Source organism: Coregonus lavaretus, assembly GCF_964263955.1.
Source record: "Coregonus lavaretus genome assembly, chromosome: 5".
NCBI lineage: Eukaryota > Metazoa > Chordata > Actinopteri > Salmoniformes > Salmonidae > Coregonus > Coregonus lavaretus.
This window is the reverse complement of record NC_139992.1, coordinates 68,413,192-68,438,059: the sequence shown is the minus strand read 5'-3', so window position 1 is coordinate 68,438,059 and position 24,868 is coordinate 68,413,192. Positions and strand designations below refer to the sequence as shown.

Genomic DNA, 24,868 nt, shown 5'->3' with positions numbered 1-24,868 from the left:
CTGGTTCATCCTTGGGAGCAATTTCCAAACGCCTGAAGGTTCCACGTTCATCTGTACAAACAATAGTACGCAAGTATAAACACCATGGGACCACGCAGCCGTCATACCGCTCAGGAAGGAGACGCTTTCTGTCTCCTAGATATGAACGTACTTTGGTCCGAAAAGTGCAAATCATCCCAGAACAACAGCAAGGACCTTGTGAAGATGCTGGAGGAAACAAGTACAAAAGTATCTGTATCCACAGTAAAACGAGTCCTATATCAACATAACCTGAAAGGCCGCTCAGCAAGGAAGAAGCCACTGCTCCAAAACCGCCATAAAAAAGCCAGACTACGGTTTGCAACTGCACATGGGGACAAAGATCGTACTTTTTGGAGAAATGTCCTCTGGTCTGATGAAACAAAAATATAACTGTTTGGCCATAATGACCATCGTTATATTTGGAGGAAAAAGGGGGTTGCTTGCAAGCCGAAGAACACCATCCCAACCGTGAAACACGGGGGTGGCAGCATCATGCTGTGGGAGTGCTTTGCTGCAGGTGGGACTGGTGCACTTCACAAAATAGATGGCATCATGAGGAAGGAAAATGATGTGGATATATTGAAGCAACATCTCAAGACATCAGTCAGGAAGTTAAAGCTTGGTCGCAAATGGGTCTTCCAAATGGACAATGACCCCAAGCATACTTCCAAAGTTGTGGCAAAATGGCTTAAGGACAACAAAGTCAAGGTATTGGAGTGGCCATCACAAAGCCCTGACCTCAATCCTATATAAAATGTGTGGGCAAAACTGAAAAAGCGTGTGCGAGCAAGGAGGCCTACAAACCTGACTCAGTTACACCAGCTCTGTCAGGAGGAATGGGCCAAAATTCACCAAACGTATTGTGGGAAGCTTGTGGAAGGCTACCCGAAACGTTTGACCCAAGTTAACCAATTTAAAGGCAATGCTACCAAATACTAATTGAGTGTATGTAAACTTCTGACCCACTGGAAATGTGATGAAAGAAATAAAAGCTGAAATAAATCATTCTCTCTACTATTATTCTGACATTTCACATTCTTAAAATAAAGTGGTGATCCTAACTGACCTAAAACAGGGAATGTTTACTAGGATTAAATGTCAGGAATTGTGAAAAACTGAGTTTAAATGTATTTGGCTAAGGTGTATGTTAACTTCCGACTTCAACTGTATAGGAGATTCTGGAGCGGTGCCTGAGACAGCGATTTCCACCACCATCAACGAAACACCAAATGATATAATTTGCTCATGGAAGAATGGTGTCGCATCCCTCCAATAGAGTTCCAGACACTTATAGAATCTATGCCAAGGTGCATTGAAGCTGTTCTGGCTCATGGTGGCCCACTGCCCTATGAAGACACTTTATGTAGGTGTTTCCTTTATTTTGGCAGTTACCTGTATTTTCAAGATGTTGTTATATGTTTTGCGTCAATTGATATGTGCTCGCTTTTTATAGTGACAGAAAAAATTAAGCAGATCCTCAAACCAAAACCAGCTCTTTTATTTCTGTGTGTAGAAAACAGGCTTTCTAAATAAGGATGAGATTATGCTGATGCTTTTACTGTCACTTTACGACTATCTGTTTTGACATACCATTGTTTTCCCTCTGTGGACTCCTTAGAGACTAAGCGGAATGTTCCACAAGTTAACCATTAAACATTGCTGGTTTTGTTTTGCAATTATAGAAATGTTTTATCTGGTGTCAGGCAGTTAGGCTGCAATATTTCAGGCACTTCTTTTATATTGCTTGATTATATGGTTGGGGTGAGCACACTTTTTCTTGTCTGGAACGGCATGTTTGTGTCTGAAAATTAGAAACGGGTTTCTCCAAACATCCTACAAAGGGCTGCTGCTCCGTGGCAGAGATAGCGCTCAGCCTAAGTGAGTGTCAATAGTGAGCTTGTTAGTACCTGTGCCTGACTGGTTGACCTGATCCTGATCAAATTAAGTGGGGGAGGTTTGGCAAATCTCAGCCATACTCTACAGGAGACCAGCCGTAAAACGGAACCTTTTTACTTTTGGTTTATTCCCAATTGCCAATATGGAAACCCTTTGTAAATGTAGGCCTACATGCTATTGTTTCCCTTGGAGACGAGGGACTAAACTACGCTAGACAATACATTTTTGACATTTTTCTCATTTAGTTTAAATGATACATTCTTGTCAGTAGTGATTTGTCCCTATATTATCAGACCTTAGAGGAAGGATGCTAGAACTTCATTGGACAGTATGGACCACTTCCTGGTTTCAGCTTCAGCTCTACAAACACTCTACTGATGATAAGAAGTAAAGCACAATTGATATCGTCTAAATTGTAATTCATCACTTTTCCAACCCAACAGCTGCATGTTGCTATATAAATCCAGTTTAATTTAACTACACTGCCTCTGTTGTTATTCCAAAGATTCTGGAAAACATTAATTTAAATCAATTTTTCCTTTAATAGTCAAACATTGTAGTTTTTAAATGTCTCTGTATCATTAACTTGTTGGCATAAAGATGTGCATGGTTATGTTCTAAATCAGAGATCATCAACTAGATTCAGCTGCGGGCCGATTTTTTTCTTGAGCGGATGGTCAAGGGCCGGAACATGATTACAAATAATTTGTAGACTGCAAGTTGACCACAATAATCCCAAACAGATTGAATATTTGACTAAAACATTATAATATCAAACCTTACTTACTTTTTTATACGATCACGTGTGTCTCTATTATGCGTGGGAATACCTGGGAACAGATATTTTATGTCCAACAATGACAATTCCCCCCAAAAAATTGGTCAGAAAACTTGGGTGGCCAAATAAACCCAACCACGGGCCAAATTCGGCCAGCGGGCCGCCAGTTGGGGAACCCTGTTCTAAAAAGTGCATCCTCCTCCGACTTCACATACCTCAGCTGTAGACTTATTGAAGCCAGGCAGTGGTCAAACAGGCTTTTCAGCCTGGCGTTGGAACTTTGAAGTCAAGTCAGACCTAGTTGCTCAATTCTCCCAGTAGTGTGCATGTTATGAATATTTTTCAACCCCTAATGGTTTAGAAAAGCCTGTATAAACAGTGGATTTGCTTTTAACGAAACCTTTCAAAAACTATTAAGTGGCATTATGGCATCCTGAAAGCTGGTTCTATTAAATGCCTTATGTTCCCAGATTTCATAAGGGAGTAGTTTGAAGGGTAAGTGCTCCCAGTGCTTCTGCAGTGACTAGAACACTGTTGGATCCTCTTCCTGAGACACAGACACACAGACAAACTCGTTCCTGCTCACCGACTCTCCTGAGTCTCCTGTGTCCCTCACAAGCAAGCATGCTTCCCCACATGGCCTCATTCACAGTGGTTTCATTCCAGCTATTTATTGAAGAAACAAGATGCTCACAGACTAGTCCCTAGTCGTTGCATGAGCAGGCCGAAGTCAGTATCAGAAATCTACTGCCAAAGCAGTAGTATACACTGTAGTACATTCATCCACAAGACTGGATGTGGTCAATCAATTGGAAAGCAGCAGTTTTTCTTGGCTCACACCCTTCTCATTTTAATTGAATGCCTTGAACACCTGTATACTACTGTGTTTAAACAAGGCATTCCTATACTATACCTTACATGTGGAAATATTGAGAAAGTATTGAATCGGTTACAGTCATATATAGTGTTTGCTGTCTGTAATTTGATCAATAAAAACGTTGAACTTGAAACTCTGAATTTAAGAAAATTCCAGTCAACAACACAGGTACTGATTTTCTGCCAAATGATGGCAAAGGGAGTCTGGAAATGAGACTGTACGCTGGCTTTCCTGTGGAGAACCCTCTGGTGTTGGTGTGAAGGGGGATAATGTGACTCACAGAGATGCTGTAGACAGGAATCTCTGGGGATGACAACTCACCCTGTTATTTCTCTGAATGTTTTACGATATTCCCCACTTCTGACCTTTAGGCAGTACTAGTGTCTGTGTCCCCTGGGTAATGACTGCCTGACAGAATCATCCACTGGTAACATTGTAAAATACTGTTTATGATGGAAAGGAAACGACTGTGATGAAAGCATAATGAATTGACAGCACCCTGTAGTGTCCTAGTAGCTAGTCTCACTGCATTCACAAACATGACTGTTTAGTGGTTAAGCCACAAAATGCACAGACTGGAAGTGGTTGTGTTTTGTCTTTGTTTACGTTGCTGGAGAGGCACTTCATGTTGAACTCGACTCATGTTTTGTATGTATGAGCATTTGTCACGGCTTTATTGAGCAGTTATAATACAAGTTGATTTGTATTCGGTAGTCATTACAATATACTCCAAAATAATTCCAGTATTAAGAGAAATAGTAACTGAAATGGAATTGACCCCAGTCCCGTTTCCAAGTATTCTACAGATATCAAATTATTGCAACCTTTCCACAATTGCATTTAATCAGCAGAGCAATTAAATTATGGGTTAAGTTACTTCCTATTTATGTACGAGCACAATAATTTATTTTAGAAATGCAGCCCGTGTGTTGTTGTGTGTGCCCCTGCATTTATATCGTCTGTTGTTTTACAGAGTGATGTGATTTCCTAGAGACACAGAGCGGATGCACAGCATTTTGCTCTGTTTACTGGTGAAGACCAGAATCCTCCTTGTGTTTGTGGGCTGTGTTGAGATATACTGTCACACCGTTTAAAAGAGCATTTTGATTCTGCCAGAATGAATGAGTTTTTGTCAGCCTCCACTCATCGTGGGTGATTAGACTAAAACGTCTACCCATCTTGACTGGAGATCACAGCAGCTTCAGATAACATGCTTGGTGATTGAAGGTCGAAATATTTTGAATTCTAATGGCTGGATGAATTGCCTTAAATAGACTGTAGAATTTGTCTGCTTCCTTCTCCTGCCCTCCTTCTCTGTCCACTGTGAAAAGAACCATTGGGAATGGCTGGGCCCGATGATCATAGAATTATTGGATGGTGATTGTAAATCCCTCAAAGAGGAGTTGCTATGGAGATATCGTTCCAAACTGTGAAATGATTCACCTTTGAAAGGCTGGAGGGTCTGAATGCCGTACACATCATTGTTCAGGTGGCGGTTGGTTAGGAAATTGCTGGTGCCTGTGCAATCAGCACCGCTATGGTAGTTAAGGATCTAAAAAGGTTTGTTCTCTGAATGATGTGGGACAACAGTGATGTGCATATGATGGTTCCTTTCAATCAAGGCACCCTCAGACCCACTGGCTTGAAATAAATGACAGAGGGGACTTAAATGAAAAGGGAATGAACACCATTATTGTCTATCAGAGTTAATGAAAACTGGAGCCTCCCTTGTACATTAATTATTCAACTGCATAAATAACCAACTAGACTGAGAGGTTATCTTCCCAGTCAGATGTCAGCTCTTTACTTTGGTACCCATTTTCAGTGACAAAAATATTTGCTGTAAGGATACACATTTGATACATCGGTTTGGTTGGAAGTACTACAATTGGCTTGAGTTTAAATTGGAATGGAAGATACCTTATGAGGTAGCCGACTAATATTCATAGGATGAAACACTGTCATTTCGTTACAATCAATTCTGAAACGTGGGATCTTGTCGGAAAAATGATGATGTCCTTGAAATATACAAACATACCATCTCTAATGTCTAAACAGTTTTTTTAAGATACAGATGCATTTTCCATTTTTGCTCTCTGTTGAGAAACTAAATAACCTAAAATAAGTGATATGAGTCCTACATGAAAGTCTGCTATCATCTTCATTTGTTTCATGATATATATAAAAAGATATTCCCAGAATCAACATAAATAATCTTGTCTGCATTGCCAGTGTTTTAATGCAGGGAACGTGGCCATAATGTGCTTTTCCTGACAGGCTCATAAAGTAGCTTTTACTGCTCTGAATACCAGGAGAATTGCAGTACTAGATTTGTATAGAACATCTTAAAAGCAGGGGCCAGGAATGCAAGCACTTCCCCCTCTCACATGTGAAAACATGCACAGGAAGTTAGCAGCCAGTGAATACTGTAATTTGACTGAATTATGTTGACCACATAGCCTCTTCAGGTAGCAACATCAGAGGAGTCAGTTTGATCAGTATTGATCTGTTTCCTGTCTCTCCTTGTCTTTGTACTTGACAGAAAAGTAATGACATCGGCCCCTCAAACTAGCTGCATGTTTTCAAGTGTTTCACCTCTACAAACGGAATATATATGGCCTCTTGAAACAGTTTTCACCCTGGTTCATTGAAAGCTCACATGTCAGCACCCCAGAGGAGAAACAAGGTGTAAAAATATATATATATATATATAGATATATATATATATATATATAGATATATATATATATACAATGAGCCCAATTATAGTGCCAAATGATTTGAACTAGAGATGTAACAAACCTAGCTCAATACCTATTTGTAATTTTTATGTCTGTGAACTGTACTATTTTCCCTATGGGAATGGAACTCTACATTGCAGATGCTGTAAAAGGCAAAGTCAATCTATTGAGACATGTTAACAAAAGAGAAGGCCGAGCAAGTTAGAGGCTCAGTTGGTAGAGCATGGCGCTTGCAACACTAGGGTTGTGGGTTCGATTCCCACGGGGGACCAGAATGAAAAAGTACTAAAATGTATGCACTCACTACTGTAAGTTGTTCTGGATAAGAGCATCTAATAAACAAATAAATAAAATAAAAAGATAAGGAGCAACAGAGCCTAAGGTCCCTAGCTCTCACTGGTGCTCCGACTGGTGCTTTCACTGGTGCTCAAACATAAGAGTCCTATCCAGGGCTCTACATTTTTTTTTAAATGCATTGGTAGCACTGGTGCTCCTCAGTTAAAAAAGTTAAGAGCACCAAATTTAGGATAATTTTTTTAATTGATTGAGATACAGCCGATATTGGGCCTATATGAATTCTAGTTACATTTGAAGCACATGATTTGCCCTAGAAACTAATTTGTAACACTGTAAATACATGAGTTTATTATAAAAGGTAAAATGTTGATATGAATACCTGTCATTGAAATTACAAAGTAATGTAGAATATTAGGTTTCTACATTGTGTAAAAGCACTATTTTCCTATTTAGATGCATTACATTGAAAATTGTACACTGTCTCTTTAAAAATAACAGGTTCGTGACGACAACATGCAAGAGATTTGTCATTCATTCATTGATCATTGATCTCCTGAAGAAGCTATCCCGTTCTTTTTTTTTCTGTGCCCCCAAATGTTTGGATATACTGGTAAAGTTACCAGGTTGTTAGCTAGCTAGCCAATGAGGTAACATCACTAAACGAATGTGAAACAAATGTTTAACGATGTCGACGCGCGAGTAGTTTTAGAACGTCCCACAACATGGTTTATGAATGTAAAATGCGATCCCAGCGATCTGCTATAGGAAGATAAAAAATGTTGCACTGGTGATATGGGTCAGATCTTTTGACCTGGCTGGTTGGGCTAGAATCAAGCCGTTTTCGCTGTAGTAACGGTGCAACCATGACGCGAACGAAACTGAACTCGCTTGTTTCTCTAGGGCACTCAGAAGCAAAGGTACAGCGTAGCCTAATCATTACGAGATTTTTTCGTAGTCGCACAGTGCTCCCAAAATAAAACTCCTAGTCGCACTGCAAAATATTTCGTTGCATATGCAACAAAATTAGTCGCACTTTAGAGCCCTGGTCCTATCCCATGACTATGTTGAGGCAAGGCTTCCCCAGACTCTACTCCTCTTGGCTGTCCTCTGGTCAGGGCATTGTTGAGCCACTCAGGCCCTGAGAAGATAAAGCCCTTTGTTCTGTCAATAAAGGCACACCTGGTAATGGTCTCTTAAAAACATGCACTATTTCAAATAAAGTAGTACCATTTTTATTGCAAGATAGACTTGACTCCTGAAACCAGGCTCTCTCTCTCTCTCGCTCCGTCTTCACAGAGGCCTACCCAGACCCAGTCGTTAAAGGCCTAATTGTGGAGATTTCCCTCCTCTGTTTTTTCTTTTTCTCCTCATGCATGGATAGTAGCCGTTACTAAGGCCTGAATGGACCTGGTGTGATGTAAATGTGAAATTAGAGGAAATGAAAGTAAATTACTTTGCAATGTAGTGGATAAGAGCGTCTGCTAAATGACTAAAATGTAAATGTAAATGTAGTGTTCAGTAAAGACTGTCATAGATCACTGAAGGGGTAGTGGATCAGCTGCTCTTAAACCTAGACGGACAGAGGAGCTTATTTATTTTGCCGTGATGCTGGTCAAATATTGGCCAAATTCACAATCCATTTATGAATTCTGTATTTGTAATAGTGAGTTAGCATTATGCTCTTTGGTTTAATGTAGCTTTTTCTTGATATAGTATTTGTCCTTTTGTTATGAGGGCTTTTATTTACACGATTAACAGTATCAAAATATTGCTATTATAGTTATAGCACTTATGTACAGCCTTTCCAACAATGTATTAGGTAACTGTCCAACACCAAATGGATATTAGAGATGTAGCCTATAGAACAATAAACCCTCACAAACACTATTGTTTTATCCATCCCAAAAAATAATCAGAAGCCTTTGTCAGTATATACATTTGTGCCTCTCACAAATTATTCACATTGCATTATTTTCACTTTAAGTTCATGGAGGGACCGTGCACACAATAGCACATTTTCAGTCCAATCAGTGTAGAACTGGGAGCTGGCAAATTGGAGCAGTAAAACAATAATTCCACTGATTAGCCCCTTTCTGTATGGCGTAAGTGAACTGTTTATACTGTGGAGTACCTCTGGAAGAGGAGAGGAACCAAAACAGCCTGATTAGGCAAAGAGTAATTGGATAAGTTCATTTTACCATGAGCACGACGACGCGCATGATCATGACAGCTTGCACCAAAGTGTAGAGCTTCTGTTGACTTGAATGAGACTGGAAAGTTTGATTTCATGTTCATCTGTAATTTTGTTGTCGATCTCATCACGCTATCATAGTTCAACATGATTGAATGGTGATGTAAACCGTTGCAGATTGCTTGTGTTATTTGAAAAAATCCACATACTGTTGTCAGGGGCCAGAAGAAGCCAGTGTAACAAGCACATAAAGAATGGACTTGCTGATTGTTTCTATTTCTCTTGATTGTTTCAGTTTTTCCCACTTTCAGACTCCCGGTGATGAGCAGGGGTGTTGTTGGTCAGTCAGGGATTTGATATTCCCTGCACAGTAGGGAGTCTGGAACACCCCCAAAAAATGCAGGGTTAAAAACAACACATAGCTGGGTATATAGTGGTCAGGACACACATTGGGTTATTTTTGATCCAGCCATTTGGGTCACTTAGATGGGTTATTGAGCTATAATCCACCGGATCAGATCAGGAGCGTGCCTTAGTAGCGGCGTGGCTTTCAGATAGTTATTTTTGGCCAGCCGTGAGAGTAAATTTAATTCTGGTTAATCTGTTCTGTTATATTGTCAACACATGTTAAGGTGGAGCACTGACACTTTTGTAGCTAATTGAGGCTTACACAAGTTGAGTTCCTCAAGTGCCTATGTGTATCCCAATGTTGGGTTAGTTACCATTTTGTTATGATATGTAAATAATAATGTAATTGTATATTAAAATGTGTAATGTGCAAAAACATTGAAGGGAAATTTAAATGTGCAGTGTACAAACATAACATGATGAACAGGAATGACATTTACTCTCACAAGTGGCCAAAACTAGCTATATGTAAGCCATGCCCCCAATAGGCCACATGAAAGTGAATAAAAACCCAACTGATGGTTAAATTAACCCATGTTTGAGTAATCCAAAGGCGGGCTTTCATATAGTTATTTTTGGTCACCCGTGAGAGTAAAATTTGTACACTGCAAATTACAATTTTGCTTCAATTTTATGGCACATTTAATATCTTAATATAAAATGTATAACATTATTATATAAATATTATAACAAAGTGGTAACCATTCCAACATTGGGATATGCATAGGCACTTATTATTATTATTATTATTTAATGAGCTCATACTCTTGTGTAAGCCTTATTAAAGCTAGAAATGTGTCAGTGCTCAACTTTAACATGTGTCGACAAGACAACAGAACAGATTAACCGGAATTACATTTACTCTCGTGGGTGGCCAAAAATAACTCTGAAAGCCAAGCCCCTACTAAGCCACACCTCCAGTCTTCTGATCTGACCCGGTGGATCATAGCTCAATAACCCAGCATCAACAACCCAACTTTAAAAAAACAATGGGTTGTTTGTGACCCAACTGCCTAGGTCAAAATAACCCAACTTGTGTTCTGTCCAACATTTACCAAAATGGGGTTGTTTTTAACCCAGCATTGTTTTTAGTGCAGGACTGGCCCTCCCCAGGGGAAGGGTGGGGAGTAGGGAGTGGGGTGTGGGGTACTATGTAATGGTCCATGCAGCTGGGCAATAACCTGGATATAGAGAGGATTCTGGGTGGATGGGTGGGTTGAATCTTGATGAAGTCGACCAAAGAGAGTATAAAAGTCTTGTTTCATACTGTTTCCTTAAGTGAACTGACAACTGTTTATGTTATATAAACCCGATAGTTGAGAACTATAAGAGTCCTATTACTCAATATAACACATGTCATTGAATTTGTTTAATAATCAGGTAGAGGAGAACTTAGGAAACGGCAGAGGTGTTCTATTGCCCATTAAAACACTGTCCGCACCATGAATCATCAATATTTCCAACATGAATCATGGTTGAAACTTGTTCAGAATCAGCAGTATGACAGCCATGATAAGTGGCATGAATCAGTCAAATAACTAACTTTCTCACCGGGCCTCAACTGTCAACAGTCCTCTCCACTGAGGTGTCAACACTTAAACCAGGAGTGTTTTTCGGATTAAGAAAGTCTTCGCCAACACGCAGATGCCGAACATAGAGTGTGCCATCCATCAACACAGCAATGTTTCTAACCTGAGCTTCAATGTCCTGACAGCCACCACAAAGGAGGATGATAAAGCTTCATATTATCATGACAATGGAAAGTTTATGTGCAACTGAAGATGTCAGTGTTTAACTAAAACTGTTTTAAAGATGTAATCTCATAGCTAATGCTTGTCATGTAGAAGACATGTAGACTATACTGCTAATGAGCTGAACCATACACAGAAACAACGTCTTTGTATTTAGTTACATGGTGTTTTACCTGTGACTTAATAGAAGTAAAACTTTCAGAAAACAGGTTTATATATCAGCCGGATGTCCGAGAAGCCTTAAGTGATTCTTGTCAGCTGCCAGTTGGGTAAATGATAACGATCACTGTGCTGACTCTAGTTAATGACATGGTGGATAGTGGACCAGAGAGGTGCCCTTCGCTAGTGTTAAAGGGTTGTCAGTCCCCATCTGACAGATGCCCCTCACATCCCCCTTCCCCTCCCTTCCTGCCCTGTGGCCGGAACCCTCAGCCCTTCTCCAAAATCAGGAGGAGGACATCATCAGTGGCTGGCTAAATTGTGTGGTTAAGTGCTTCATTATCTAATCACCATTAATACCATGGCAATTAGGCCATTGATTAGCAGAGAGAAGGCCCTGTTTTATATGTACTGTTATTTACAGTAACATTTGAACAAGTTATGGATGCATTATTATTTCCAGGCGGGCATTATTTAACTGCTTGTGTTTGGTTTATACCTCACCATTTTAAGAGGCTCAACCAGAGCGAAATTACTAGCTACAACACACCATACAGATGTACATTTTGGCACAGAAAGTTGTTTTGTTTCTCAGCACAATAAAAAACAGAAATGCCTTTGGCTACACTCACATATTGTGGTACTAAAGTTGGCAAAGAGCTCCTATTTTCCATGTAAGGAAACGGCAACTGTTAGAGGAATTTACCATGACACTGCAAGTTGAGGAGTCATAGTAGTGCTTACAAAACATGTGCATGCTTACAGTATGTATTGTGTAGATAAGAGCGTCTGCTAAATGACTTAAATGAAAATGTGTAGAATAGTCACATTTATTGTGAATGGGCTATTACATTTAGCATGGTTTCCTTAAATCTCCCACTGTGCTTTTTGAAGTGGATGTATTTATTTGTTCATTTTTCCCCTGAGAATTTAATAATTGTTTGGTATCATTGTTGGGTATCTCAATACCCATATTTCAATGCAGCAGGTGTGTGTGCGTGTATGTATGTCACAGGAGATTCGTGGCACCTTAATTGGGGAGCACGGGCTCATGGTAATGGCTGGAGAGGAATGGGTGGAATGGTATCAAACACATCAAACACATGGTTTCTTGGTGTTTGATGCCATTCCATGTGCTTCGTCCCAGACATTATTATGAGCTGTGCTCCCCTGAGCAGCCTCCACTGATGTATGTATGTATGTATGAATGTGTGTATGTATGTATGTGTGTATGTATGTGTGTATGTGTGTATGTATGTATTTATATATGCACTGTATGTATGTCTGTATGTATGTATGTATGTATGTACAGTACCAGTCAAAAGTTTGAACACACCTGCTCATTCCAGGGTTTTTACAACAGGCTTGAAGGAGTTCCCACATATGCTGAGCAGTTGTTGGCTGCTTTTCCTTCACTCTGCGGTCCGACTCATCCCAAACCATCTTAATTGGGTTGAGGTCGGGGATTGTGGAGGCCAGGTCATCTGATGCAGCACTCCATCACTCTCCTTCTTGGTCAAATAGCCCTTACACAGCCTGGAGGTGGGTTGGGTCATTGTCCTGTTGAAAAACAAATGATAGTCCCACTAAGCCCAAACCAGATGGGATGGCCTATCGCTGCAGAATGTTGTGGTAGCCATGCTGGTTAAGTGTGCCTTGAATTCTAAATAAATCACAGACAGTGTCACCAGCAAAGCACCCCCCACACCATAACACCTCCTCCTCAATGCATTACGGTGGGAACTACACATGCAGAGATCATCCGTTCACCCACACGCATCTCACAAAGACACAACGGTTGGAACCAAAAATCTCCAATTTGGACTCCAGGACACATTGCCACCGGTCTAATGTCCATTGTTCGTGTTTCTTGGCCCAAGCAAGTCTCTTCTTCTTGTTGGTGTCCTTTAGTAGTGGTTTCTTTGCAGCAATTCGACCATGAAGGCCTGATTCACACAGTCTCCTCTGAACAGTTTATGTTGAGATGTGTCTGTTACTTGAACTATGTGAAGCATTTATTTGGGCTGCAATTTCTGAGGCTGGTAACTCTAATGAACTTATCCTCTGCAGCAGAGGTAACTCTGGGTATCCATTCCTGTGGCGGTCCTCATGAGAGCCAGTTTCATCATAGCGCTTGATGTTTTCTGTGACTGCACTTGAATAAACTTTAAAAGTCCATATTGACTGACCTTCATGTCTTAAAGTAATGATGGACTGTCATTTCTCTTTGCTTATTTGAGCTGTTCTTGCCATAATATGGACTTGGTCTTTTACCAAATAGGGCTATCTTTTGTATACCCCCCTACCTTGTCACAATACAACTGATTGGCTCAAACGCATTAAGAAGGAAAGAAATTCCACAAATTTACTTTAAAGAAGGCACACCTGTTAATTGAAATGCATTCCAGGTGACTACCTCATGAAGCTGGTTGAGAGAATGCCAAGAGTGTGCAAAGCTGTCATCAAGGCAAAGGGTGGCTATTTTGATATATTTTGATTTATTTAACACTTTTTTGGTTACTACATGATTCCATATGTGCTATTTCATAGTTTTGATGTCTTCACTATTATTCTACAATGTAATTTTTTTTTTACAAATAAAGAAAAACCCTTGAATGAGTAGCTGTGTCCAAACTTTTGACTGGTAGTGTATGTGTGTATGTATGTGTGTATGTTTGTATGCATGTGTATCTCTATAGCTACAGCAAATGTTTAAGTAATTATGTATGTGGTGGTGTGTTATAGTGATGTTATACTGTTGCTGTACTCTATAGGTGCGTTTGAGGATGAGGACATTGTCCACGTGGAGGGGAATGTGGACCCAGTGAGGGACATTGAGATCATCCATGAGGAGCTGAGACTGAAGGATGAGGAGATGATCGGGCCCATTATGGAGAAGCTGGAAAAGGTGGCCGTGAGGGGAAGCGACAAGAAACTCAAACCTGAATATGTGAGTCAATGTCTCAACATGTCCACTGCATCCCCCACACAGAAGCACAAATAATAACCCTCCCACACACACTGCCACATACATAACCCTCATAGGGTCTCACTCTGCCCCATTTTCTTTTCTTTTTCTGAGATTGAAAGTGATCGGGGGTCAGGGGTTTTCTGCTGTAGAAATCATTAATAGAATGTTACGTATTCAGCTGCTAACCCTGGGTCACAGTGCTGGGCTAATGAAAGTGTTTCCACAAGCCTCTTTTCATCTGAAGTAATACTCAAATCACAGCACAGCTCTCGCTCAGCGCTCTCGCACCCACAGCAGTCTCTGGAAATTGGGTGAGGCCATACAATGGGTGACCTACAATCCCACATCTAGATATGAATACAATAAATGTTTGGAATGTGCTTTGACAGAGCATTCTTTGGTTTTCCGCAGTGAGAAACAGAATACACTGTAAGATTAGAGGGCATCCAAATATACTGTATATCATATTGAAATGCATGTGGCGCCAAAACGACATAATCATATTGACATATAAGGAAGCTTTGCATTATTTACTGCTGTAGTTCTGCTTCTGTTTTGATTGTGTGCTCTGCTCTGTCCCTCCACCGCTATAGAAGCAGGATGCAGGCAGTGATGCTGCCTGTGACATGTACTATCAGTGTGCAGGGCAGAGTGAGTGTGACCCCTTTGCAGAATGGGCGAGTAAGCGAGGTAATCTGGTCTTTCAGAGAGAGTGGCGTGCCCAATTTCAGAACCCCGGCACATGGAGGGTCTGACCGCTCATTACACTAACGAGCGGGGCCATTTCACCTGCTGCAGGGGCCCGGCCGGTCGGTCCCCCTCAGAGTAATCCTCCTTAGCAGCCCGGCAGACGGGCAGCCATTCAGGCCAGGCAGGTGGCCGCTGACGCACGTAATTGCGGACAATTTTAGGCAATGAATAAAAATGATCTGCATTACATGTCAAAGGTTGTGTATGCCTTGCCAAGCAAAATCTATAGAAGGCACCTTTAGAAGTGAGAGAATGGTCCTTATCAAAGGCTGTGGCGAGCTTTACAGGGGATATAATGCATTTCTTACAGGCTGAATTTGGTATTTGACACATTCAACTGAGTTTGATTTTGGGGGGAAAGAAAAGGCATGTTACTGAGAGTATCCTTCATTCTTGTATTTATGTCCAGGTTTAGGGTGGGGTATGTAGGCAGTACCCTCCGCCACTATATACCATGACTCTCCTTAATTTACTGCAATGGGCTAAATCAGGGTCACAGAGTGTTTCTTGGTAGTCTTAAACAAATATATTTTGAAACAAAAGTATACACCTCACACACATGGTTATGGGCTTAAAAACAAGAAGACACCTGTACCATGTCATATATAGAGTTGCATCCCAATATTACACGTTATATACATCACAGAATACAGAAATATAACAAAACCGTTTGAAATATAATGTTTATTAGAATGTTTATTAATTATGAAATTATTAAACATATTAATAACATTCCACCCATGAGGCCACTAGAGGGCGATTTGGTCATTTGACTGCAGGAAAAGGGTACTACTGTAAATAAATGGTTTAGCATCACATCCTTTTATAGTGGCAGGAGTACCATAAAATAACCAGGTAAATAGCATGTAACTATATGAACTCAAACAGTAATTACATCCTGAGATTTGGCATTTACTGAGTAATTAACGAGAAGCTAGAATTAAGCACGAATCTCCGTAGCTTGTTTTCCCAGAGCTCCTCAATCAGTCCTCTCTCTTTCGAAAATACTCCTGAATTCTGAATTAACACATATTTAAGTACAGATATTTTTTACATTTCTGTAGTGTGACATATCATACAAATTTCAATAAAACATTTTTTTCAAATATTATGTTACTCAATATTCTATAGCTACCAAGATGCATTGGATATTGATAGTACTGAGACAAACATGGGGTGTTTTATAACTGGAGCTGATTATTCCTGTTACAAAATAGACATAATATCTGTGGTAGTTCAAGAGTGATTGAAACCATGTCATCTGCCTTTTTCTGAGAATACTTGGCTAATTGAACCATGCATGTATTTATTCAGCATGAATTCAACTGGCTGATTGTGGGCTCACAAGCAAATATGTCCTTATATAGTAAAACACTAAAGGCATTATGTCGCAACATAATAAGCTATTCAAACTCATATTACAAGAGTTGTGTTATGATCACTTAAATCCATTTGAGATCATAATGTACATTGAACAAGGTCAATGTTTCATTGCTTTTTTAAAGCTGAATCCCAGAATTCCCTGTCCTTAACAAACAATAATAACAGCAGCTAAGACCCCCAGCAGTGTTTCCTGGTGGCAGGCGTATGTGTTCGACCCCTGTGGGACCTATTTGCCTTTTATTAACACCTGCCTGTTAGAGGAGCGCTGCACGGAGGCCCAGAGCTGATGAGGGAAACCTGGAGCGGGTTCAGCCTGTGTCACTGGCCGTTTGCTGTTTCCATTTCACACATGATTAATCTCTCTGTGAAGGCTTGGGCCGGCGCGGGCGGAGTGTGCGGCGCTCTTCCTGCTCTCTCTCCTGCTGGCTGCACTCTGGCTGCCTGACTAAAAGGCCTTTAGAATTCCTGCGGAGAGAGATGTGCAGAGAGTGAATGCAGCTGGCTGGGGTTCAGTGTGTGGAGCTTTTTCTGCCATTGTGTAATTGAGGCTCTGACAGGCGCTTTTCCTCTGTTCTTTCAAAGGGGAGTGTGATTGTGAAGTGCTGCTAGGGTTTGGGGAGGAAAGAGGAGGTAGGGGGAGTGTTGCACGGGTGGAGGAGTTTTTTATATGAAGGGGGAGGTTAAGTTAAGACGGGAACAAAAATAATGTGTTCTGCTAATTTCTGTGGGGCCGGATCAACAATAATAGGCTCAATTTCTTTATTACAAATGTTATAACTGCCTCTCTCCCATGTTCCCATCCATTCCCACTCGCAGATCCTGTCATAGCCCAGTCTTGCCTGTGGTCTCAACCCACTACTGCTTCAGTAATGAATGTGGCAAACATTGCTGGAAAAGCCTAATATTTTCTCCAGTAGGAACTAGGAACAGTGTGTAATTAGTACCTGACTAGTGCATATTCAAAATGACTGCTCACTGCAGAGAGCCTAGGGGATTGAAAATCATATGCATATCACTAACAAACCTTTTCTCTCTTTCTTTCTCTTCTCGTACTTTTATTATTGGATGGTCTTTATTGAATACAAGTGTATCAAATAGGTGTGACAAACAGGTGAACTTAGTGAGATTCTTTAGGGGGTGAGGGGGGCCTTGTGCGTGCCATCCCTGTCAAAGTCTCTCCTGTTTCAATATGAGCAGGCATTGTTCATTTGGGCATCAGGATGCCATGGATTTAGGAAATAATTACCCTGTACCCTGCTGGGTTTCTGTTATTTTTCATCTCCTTTAATGGCTTCTCGTTCATTCTCTTTGAATCCCAAACAGGACGTAATGCTCAAAATCAAGAACTGGGTAGCGGATGAAAAGAAACATGTCCGCTACTGTCGCGATTGGACTGAGAAAGAGGTAAGGCTTTGATGTTACACTCAAATGTATTAATGCCATTTATCAGGCTCATCTTTTCATGTCAGACTGCTGCTTTTGAGCAAAACGGTCTAATATGCAAATCACAACTTAATGTGCATGCTGTCTTTTTGGGGGGTATTTCTGTATTACTTTTTTAACAAACTGATGACATCTGTCCAGCCTGATATTGATCTAAACGCTTTATAGATGCTCCCTGCAGAGTCCAGACCAGATCCTAATTTGATTTGGCTTCACTTTTTACCCCGCGTCCTCCTCAAAGGCTACTTTGGAAAGTTTGGGTCCTCAGTTCTTTTCTTTTCTCCTCTCTCTCTCTCTCTCTCTCTCTCTCTCTCTCTCTCTCTCTCTCTCTCTCTCTCTCTCTCTCTCTCTCTCTCTCTCTCTCTCTCTCTCTCTCTCTCTCTCTCTCTCTCTCTCTCTCTCTCTCTCTCTCTCTCTCTCTCTCTCTCTCTCTCTCTCTCTCTCAGATCGAAGTGTTGAACAAATACTTGTTTTTGACATCCAAGCCAATGATTTACCTCATTAACCTCTCAGAGAAAGACTACATCAGAAGAAAGAACAAATGGTAAGTAAGTGCTTAGAAATAGGGTGGAACCCCACTGACCTGACAACCATGGACCTTCCCTTTTTACAAATGGGTGTTTACTTATTACAGTTTTTCTCGATTGCTAAGACACATTTCTTGAAAGCTGCTCTCCTTTTCTCTTAACTGTGAACACAAAACCCAATTTTCAAGCTACATTCACAAAACCTCAGATTCTTCTTGCAAAACCAAACTTTCACCTCAAAACAGTTCAATCTGTGCTCAAAACTGAACTATGTTGTCAAATCGTGCCCCGAGTCAATCAAAATAAAAAACACTACTGAACAGTCACTAAACACTACGTAGAAAAATAGAAAACACAATGCTCAGGACATGAAGCTGGAGAAATAAATGTTTATTGTTCACTGTAGGCTAAATGCATGTTTCAAAACAAAAAAAAACTGTGCATTTAGCACTTGTACAAAAAGACAAAACAGAAATCTTGTGCATTTACATGTAGCACTTGTAAAAACAAACAGAAATCTTATGCGTTTGCCACTTGTGTACAGTAAGCCCATGTAAAAATAAAGTACAAAAATATACAAATAAGTGCATTACTCAGCCACAGCATCATGTCTCCGTACTGGGTCAGGCCACAGGACTTCATCCACATCACAGGCCACATTTTGTCTGGCCAGGCAACGGGGGAAAAAAACCCTGGCATGCCGTATCCAGGCTTGGCATGCCTCCACACCTATGTCACCACAGGCAAGTCCCATGGCTTGCAGGAGATTTACCCTGGTGTAAGGTTGGCGTCCATATACCTTCTACCGCCATGAGGAGAATAATTCCTCAATGGGGTTTAGGAAAGGGGAGTACGGTGGAAGGCAAAGATTGATAAAACCTTGGTTCATATTGTACCACTCTCTAACCTGGAGGGCTCTGTGAAAACTCACATTGTCCCAAACAACAACATAGATGGGATGCTCATCCTGCTGCCCTAACAAAGCATCTCGCATGTGATTGAGGAAAATGAGGAGCTGGTGAGTGTTGTAGGGCCCCAGGTTGGCATGATGGTGGACAACCCCATGATTGCTGATGGCAGCACATAATGTGACATTGCCACCACGCTGCCCAGGAACACCAACAATGGCCCGATGGCCAATAAAATTACGGCCTCTCCTTCTCCTTTTGGTGAGATTAAACCCAGCTTCATCCATGTAGATGTATTGATGGGGTCTTTCCATTGCATCCAGTTGAAAAACCCTCTGTAGAAATAGATATAGTTTTGTAAGTGATACGGAAAAAGTGATTTAGGCCACTACAGTAAATCACTACTTAGAGTAATCAACATTGAATGTGTCTGGATATATGCCAACCTGTACATACTGGAATCTTTGCTCTTTGACTCTGTCTGAGTTGCGATCAAAAGGCACTCTGTATAGCTGTTTCATGCGCAGTCTGTTGCGCTTGAGGACACGATCAACAGTAGAGAGGCTGACACTGTTGATACCCTCAAAATTTAAATGGTCCTCAATGATCTTCTGCTGAATTTCGCTCAGTTTAATGGCATTGTTCTCACGGACCATATCAACAATTAGGGTCTCTTGGTGTGGGGAGAACATACCTGTCCTCCCACCCCCATGTGGCAGTCTTTCAATTCTACAAAAAGAGAACATGGAGTTACAAAAAATATACATGGAATACTAGGCCTACAAACAGTTAGACCAACCCTCCATTACAATACTACAGTACATTGGTACAGTGATGTACTGAAACATATATTTACTTACAGTATACTGTGGTACAGTATATAGTATGTCATACAGTAATTGCTGTCAACATTTACATACTGTACTATAATGTCAAAAAAATGTAATTACCTGTTCTCTTCTCTAAATCTTCGGATTATGGTGGACACAGTGAATCTACTGATGTTTGGTTGTACCCTTTGTCCAGCCTCCCTCATGCTCATACCATGGACAAGAACATGGTCAATCACAGTAGCTCTGATTTCATCAGATATTACTGTTCTTTGTCTTCGCTGACCACCTCGACCACCTCGACCTCCTCTCACACGAACTCTTCCTCTCAGATTTCTATCCATTGTAGGGCCTCACAAACCAGTGCTCTCTGAACTGGCTTACTGTATATGTTCCCTCACATCATTAGCCACAAGTGTGATCAATTTTGAGTTGTTGTGTTCAAGTGGTGACACCTGTGCTCTAATTGTGTTTGACTTTTGTCACCTGTGCTCACCATTATGCAGCACGGGTGCATCACAATGAAAATGTGTTGGCAAGTTATGTCTAAACAGGTGAAAAGTGCTTATGGTTTTGCCAAACGAGTGATTGATTCAATCAGTGGGTTCAGGCAACTGAGCATTTGGTTCAGACAATAGGGTTTAGTGTTTTAGCAATTGAGAAAAACTGTAAATGTTGACTCCCTTACATCTCTCTCCTCCATAACCATTAAATTATGGTTCATATTTTCTGTTTATTTTATAGCAGAACTTCCATTGTTAATTTCCAATATTCAATTACAATATGTTTTATAACACGTCCCCCCTCTAACAGTTAACTGCAGATAGATAGTTATGAGCAGTGATGTAGTGATACAAAAATAGGTGGGTTAACACTGATCACCGATCGCAGTGAATAAAGTAACACTTTCTATACTTTCAACGCATTTGTCTATTAAAAAATGTCCATAAACGATGTTTACGTGCGTTTACCCTCCAATACACCACTGGTTATAAGTGATGTTAGATAGGCCTACTGTACAGTGCTCATAGTAAAGTCCTGTTGTGAAGCTTCCTCATTCTCCACATGCTAATGTGATCCCTCAGTCACTGTAGAGTAAGTCTGTCTACTACTACAGTACCCACGCTGCTCTACTGACTCCAGACAATAAGATAGTCTCTCTGTGACAGGACCTGCCTGGGGGTGGCACTCAGCCCCATCTGACACTCCAGTCACAGCCAGCCCTGCAAAACCAAAGCAGCCCCCAAACTCTGCACTTCATTAAGTACTTTAAAATCATATGGTTTCCATTTTCCATCAGAAAATTCTCATTTCCATATGATATCAAAGGGGGGAAAGGCTTCAAATGACCAAAAATAAATCAAGATTCATAGACTCGAAAACCAAAAAAGTAATTAATGTCGTGTGAAGAGGGCCAATAAATCATAAGGATGGTTCTCTTTAAATAGTGTGATGTCTACAATTGTTTTTCCCAAAATGTTTGGTTTTGTCTGAAGAGTTCACTGTTTACAGATGTTGTTTGCTCTTCATTGAAAAATTGGAAAACGATATGTCTTACTGGGTTGACGCTCTATGTTCAAATACATATTTTACATGGAATTCAAGTGAGATCAGAATGACATCTGCAACCCAACAAATTGTGAAGCTATATCACCTACTGTAATGTATTTCCTTCCTATTAAACAGGTCAGAAGGTTGTTTATACATTTTACATTTTAGTCATTTAGCAGACGCTCTTATCCAGAGCGACTTACAGTTAGTGAATACATCTTTTTTTATACTGGCCCCACGTGGGAATCGAACCCACAACCCTGGCGTTGCAAACGCCATGCTCTATCAACTGAGCTACATCCCTGCCGGCCATTCCCTCCCCTACCCTGGACGACGCTGGGCCAATTGTGCGCCGACCATGAGTCTCCCGGTCGCGGCCGGCTGCGACAGAGCCTGGATTCGAACCAGGATCTCTAGTGGCACAGTTAGCACTGCGATGCAGTGCCTTAGACCACTGCGCCACTGTAGTCAGGGGTAAGGTTCTGTTTGACTTGTCATCTTAAGCCCGGCCTGACTTATCTCTGTTCCATAAATTCTAAGAGGCGACCTCATACTAAATGAGATGGTGTCAGAGTGTCTCCAAATGTATTTGTTTAGGTCTGGTAAACAGTGGCGCGATGTCCCATTCATAAAGTACCTGAGTTACATGAGCCAAACTGTATAGTTGTGGGCTGTGGCAGTGCTAGTGCAGCCAGAGGGGTGATAAGAGAATACTTTTTCACATGAGCACCTTTGGGAGAGTGGAGTTGTGATCTGGCCACAGAGAGAGCAAGGATAACAGAGTGGACGACATCCATTACAGGTGAAAGGGACACTTATCTACGTTACAGCCACATACTGTCAATAACCACTAACTTGTGGATTGGTATCACACTTTTTCAATTGCCCTCTAGGATTTGGTGTCAAACAGTTTGTCTCTGGGTTTGTTTTTCTCTGCTTTGCTTGGCAGCCGTGTTCGATTAGGAGGGAAGTTGTTTACCTGATGACTGTTTGTTCAAATGTTCCTGACACGAAAGAAGGTCTGTCTGTCAGAGGGAGGAGGGAACGTTGCGACAGAAACGCATAAATCAGATGATTGATGACGTGCGGAACATCAGTCATGGGCAGGAAGGCTTTTTTCATGTTACCTGTGTTTTTTTTAAACTGTGAGAAAGGCAATAAATCTCAGGAGTTTTCAAACGGGCAAACGTTAATGTGGCGGTGTCCTGAGGGCTGAGTGTGGAACAATGCAGACATCAAAGTGTTTATGTTTGACAAGTGAGGAGTCACTTCCCTTGTCCAGAGTGGAGCCTACACCTGTATGGAGATGATTACAGGTAGATTTGGCTGCCCCTAAATGTACACTAAATGCTGCTCTCAGCCCTAATAGCAGGTAGTCTGCTGTGGAGACGCCAGACTGCCATTTGGCTGTCGCCATGCTACTGTGTTTTTCCCCAGAACAGTTGAGATGATTATACGGTTAAGGACTATTCAAAGCAAACAGCAAGACAAATTGCAATCGCAGCTTTTAATGTGAGCAGACAAGAAAGAAGAGCAGCATAAGACAAATAGACCAGTGTTGAGTTTTTTTGTTCAGGACACTGAGGCCATTTTGCAAGCGTACATCACTGTATTCATGTACATAGTACAGTATTTTCCATGTTTGTTAATCACATATTCACTTTCAGGCAGACTCTTCAGTTAATAGTATGTTTCCATTATTTAGCCACAGACATACTCTTTAACGACACACTTTCCATTTGAATGTCTTGTTTGATCACAATGGTCAGGTTGCATTGCGAACGCAAAAGGCCTTGTGAGTGACAGATATAGGCCTACTATTGTAATTGTGTGTGTTTACATCAGAGAATACTTCCATGTTATATAATGTAGGGAAATAGACCATGATTATCCTATTTGGAGTGCAGTGTTGTGTAACCACTACATACCAAGCTGACCCCATTTTAACAAGAATAAACAGTATTAGCTTTAGCAAGAAGCCATCATTAATGGTGGGATCAGAGAGGGACCAGGGCCCCCTTTCATCCTCAGGTTCTCTGCTGGAGACGGTATATCATTTACTGTAAAGAGGAGCACGTGGGTCTAATTCCATACTGTACAGTGTGTGTGTATGAGAATGTGTACATGTGCATGTTTGAAGTCCGTTGCGGAGGCGACTCCATGCTCATTTGGATGTTGGTGTAATTGCGGTGTGGAGATCAAAGGCTGGCTGGCCGAGTGATGTTCCAGAGGAGCCTTTACCACGCGGCCCTCTCTGTGGAGCGGGGGCTGCCTGCTGCTCGCGCCGCTCCCCTCTCCCCTCTCCCCTCCAGCCATGAGCTGCCTCCTGCACATCCCCGCTCGTAAAAAATGATGAAGGCCGCATTTGTCATGTGTTTATGACTGAGAGGCATTGCGTGATAGGGAATGGCATCTACAAGAGTCTACCAAGAGGCTTCCTCCTCTTCCCTCGGCGTCAGTAGGCTGCCTGGAACACGTTAGAGAGGGTCATTACTCCTCCAATGATAATGTGGTGGTTTGTCTGCTGTTTGTGTGTTAGAGAGGATCATTACTCCTCCAATGATAATGTGGTGGTTTGTCTGCTGTTTGTGTGTTAGAGAGGGTCATAACTCCTCCAATGATAATGTGGTGGTTTGTCTGCTGTTTGTGTGTTAGAGAGGGTCATTACTCCTCCAATGATAATGTGGTGGTTTGTCTGCTGTTTGTGTGTTAGAGAGGGTCATTACTCCTCCAGTGATAATGTGGTGGTTTGTCTGCTGTTTGTGTGTTAGAGAGGGTCATTACTCCTCCAGTGATAATGTGGTGGTTTGTCTGCTGTTTGTGTGTTAGAGAGGGTCATTACTTCTTGGTTGATAATGTGGTGGTTTGTCTGCTGTTTGTGTGTTTTCACTTGTCAAGGCACAAGCTGGTAATTTAAAAGCTCCTGGACTTTAATATTTTCATTAGGGTTGATATTATTAGATATTTAATCCAATGTCTTTAGCAAAAAACAAACTGCCATCGCATTTAGAGAGCCGGCCTGTTTTGCTGAAGGGTTTTCTTTTCATAATGTGCTTTAAAGTGAATTGGAGCCTCTTAAGTAGGTGTGTTGACCTTTAAGAAAACTGGAAAGGGTGACCTCTCTGAGAGTACCGTGAGTGGGGAGAGGAATGGCCGGGCACTGAGACTACTCACAGGGGGCTTTTACATACAAAAGGTGAGTGAGTGAGTGAGTGAGTGAGTGAGTGAGTGAGTGAGTGAGTGAGTGAGTGAGTGAGTGAGTGAGTGAGTGAGTGAGTGAGTGAGTGAGTGAGTGAGTGAGTGAGTGAGTGAGTGAGTGAGTGAGTGAGTGAGTGAGTGAGTGAGTGAGTGAGTGTGTGTGCATGTGTGCCTGTCTGGCACGTGTC

The 24,868-nt window shown here is 41.3% G+C and overlaps 1 protein-coding gene across 1 annotated transcript in view; it reads left to right on the top strand.

The window, feature by feature from the left end:
• LOC311130119 (obg-like ATPase 1) overlaps positions 1 to 24,868 on the top strand; it is a 67,644-nt gene that overhangs the window by 12,715 nt on the left and 30,061 nt on the right. The window contains exons 8-10 of the mRNA XM_084162803.1: positions 13,894 to 14,069; positions 17,547 to 17,627; positions 18,113 to 18,210. Of these exons, the coding sequence (XP_084018929.1) occupies positions 13,894 to 14,069; positions 17,547 to 17,627; positions 18,113 to 18,210 (355 nt within the window). The remainder of the gene's footprint in view (positions 1 to 13,893; positions 14,070 to 17,546; positions 17,628 to 18,112; positions 18,211 to 24,868) is intronic.